Source organism: Austrofundulus limnaeus, unplaced genomic scaffold (assembly GCF_001266775.1).
Source record: "Austrofundulus limnaeus strain Quisiro unplaced genomic scaffold, Austrofundulus_limnaeus-1.0 Scaffold89, whole genome shotgun sequence".
Lineage (NCBI taxonomy): Eukaryota > Metazoa > Chordata > Actinopteri > Cyprinodontiformes > Rivulidae > Austrofundulus > Austrofundulus limnaeus.
This window is the reverse complement of record NW_013952491.1, coordinates 1,660,463-1,662,765: the sequence shown is the minus strand read 5'-3', so window position 1 is coordinate 1,662,765 and position 2,303 is coordinate 1,660,463. Positions and strand designations below refer to the sequence as shown.

The 2,303-nt window shown below is 36.0% G+C and overlaps 1 protein-coding gene across 1 annotated transcript; it reads left to right on the top strand.

Annotated features, from left to right (window-relative positions):
* Nucleotides 1-12: 12 nt before the first annotated feature.
* Nucleotides 13-683, top strand: LOC106520237 (gastrula zinc finger protein XlCGF8.2DB; the record flags this gene model as incomplete). Its single annotated transcript, XM_014012210.1, is given in 1 exon segment — nucleotides 13-683. A coding segment is annotated over 1 exon segment (621 nt), but the record flags the coding sequence as incomplete, so codon positions are not given.
* Between the last annotated feature and the right edge of the window lie 1,620 nt (nucleotides 684-2,303).

Here is a 2,303-nt window from a genome sequence, read left to right as displayed (position 1 = left end):
TTCCATGTGATGTTTGTGGACAAAAATTCACCCGAAAGTCATATAAAGACTCCCACACGAGAATGCACACTGGAGATAAACCATTTCCATGTGATGTTTGTGGACAAAGATTCACCCGAAAATCATATAAAGACTCCCACATGAGAATCCACACTGGAAACAAACCGTTCCCTTGTAAAATCTGCGGTAAGAGATTTAACCAAAAATATAGTTTGGACAGACACATGAGAAGCCACACAGGAGAAAAACCATTCCATTGTGATGTCTGTGGACAAAAATTTATCCAAAATTCGCATAAAAACTCCCACATGAGGATCCACACTGGAGACAAACCGTTCCCTTGTAAAATCTGCGGTAAGAGATTTAACCAAAAATATAGTTTGGACAGACACATGAGAGTCCACACAGGAGAAAAACCATTCCCTTGTGATGTCTGTGGACAAAAATTTATCCAAAATTCGCATAAAAACTCCCACATGAGGATCCACACTGGAGACAAACCGTTCCCTTGTGAACTTTGCGGTCAGAGGTTTAGCCAAAAATTTAGTTTAAACACACACATGAGAATTCATAAGGGAGAAAAAACATTCCTTTGTGATGTTTGTGGACAAAGGTTTAGACATAAGTCAAGTGTAACATGCCACATGAGAATCCACGCTGGAGACAAACCATTTCCTTGTGATGTTTGTGGGCAAAGATTTACACAAAAGTCAAGTTTGAACTCGCACATGTGGATCCACACACGAGACAACCCATTTTCTTGTYATTTTTGTGGACAAATATTTAGACAAAAGTCACATTTAAACTCCCACATGAGAATTCACACAGGAGAAAAGTGTTTAGCTGTAGAAAACACAACAGCTCCTAAAGATCCACATGAGGTCACACAAAACTGAACACACACAGTTCCAATGTTTATTTAATAGTTTATGTAGTGAGAAAATACGATCTGAGATGTCATTTACTGTTTTATGTATTTTGTAAATTTTTAAATATGGCTGACTGYTATGTCACATGTAGATCAGATTGTTTTGCATTATGTAATGTCAAAAAGTATGAAGTATAGTTTTTAGTCCTATTTTATAACTGACTGTAAATAATTCAGTAGGAATTCAGCTTTTTTCAGCTTTTTTAAATGCATCGTAGTCCCTCCCACTCCCAGCTTGAAGACCCGCCCCCTTCACTGCTCGTCTACCAAACTGTCTGAATTTGTGTTTCAGAGAAAGGACAACAGCAGCTGACAGAGAAGGATTGGTTCAAAAGAGGGATAAAATGCAGATGGAATAGAGTTAATTTGCCATAAAAACTTTTGTTCTTTTATTTTACATTGTTCTGTTTTAATAGTATCTGAGATATCAGTATCAGCCAGTGTGTCTAACTTATTATCAATTAGTAAACATTTTAGTTTGAATTTGGAGATCTTAATATGAAACCGTGTCCATAAACTTTCTAAGTGCTGTAAGAATTATTTACTTATATTTGTAACAAAGTTGTAGTTAGCAATGTAATCAAAATAATAAATATTATAAAAAATAAAATAACTGTATTGTGAAGACGGTGTTATTTTTTATCATCTTTTTTAACTATGCGTTTTTTAAGTATTTGCTGTTCTGACATTTTTACTCTTAGTATTCCTTAAATGGGGTTTATCAACTCCATCTGACCTGAAACAAATGCAGCTGAACTGTATTTTACGCGACAGTTTAAAATGTGTTGACATTTTGAAGTCACATAAACAATACGGCATTAACGAGGGCAGCTAAGCGCTGTCAGGACCCCTCACCGCTAATGTWGCTAACTACAGGTACCTACCGCACGTCTGTCGGAAGAAAATAAACCTCAAATATATGTTTATTCATTCATCTAACCCAGCGGAATTGTTTGCATAACTTGTAAGATCATTTTATTGGTTTTAATAGTTTTTTATGTTAAAGTTAGTCTAACGTGGCGTCACTTAAACATGTTGATAAGCTAGCTAGCTTTGTGTTTACATGACTAATGATTTGAGTTTGGAATAAGAGTAATATTTGATAAAAATTCTTACACATTTACCTTTGTTGGTGGCATTGTTACTTAAAACCTTATCCTTATCTGTAGATATATTCACTCAGTGCAACAACACGGGTGATGTGAATGTTAAGTCAGGTCTCAGGTTTTGACCTGAGCTTCGAGTGAGGTTTTGAGCCGCTGAACACTGTCGCCAAAAGTTTTTTTCGGCCGGCCTAAAAGTTGCTAAATAATATCGTCGTCCAATTAGCGTATTTGGACTTTTGCCGACAACTGTGATCAGGGCTGTATGGTAT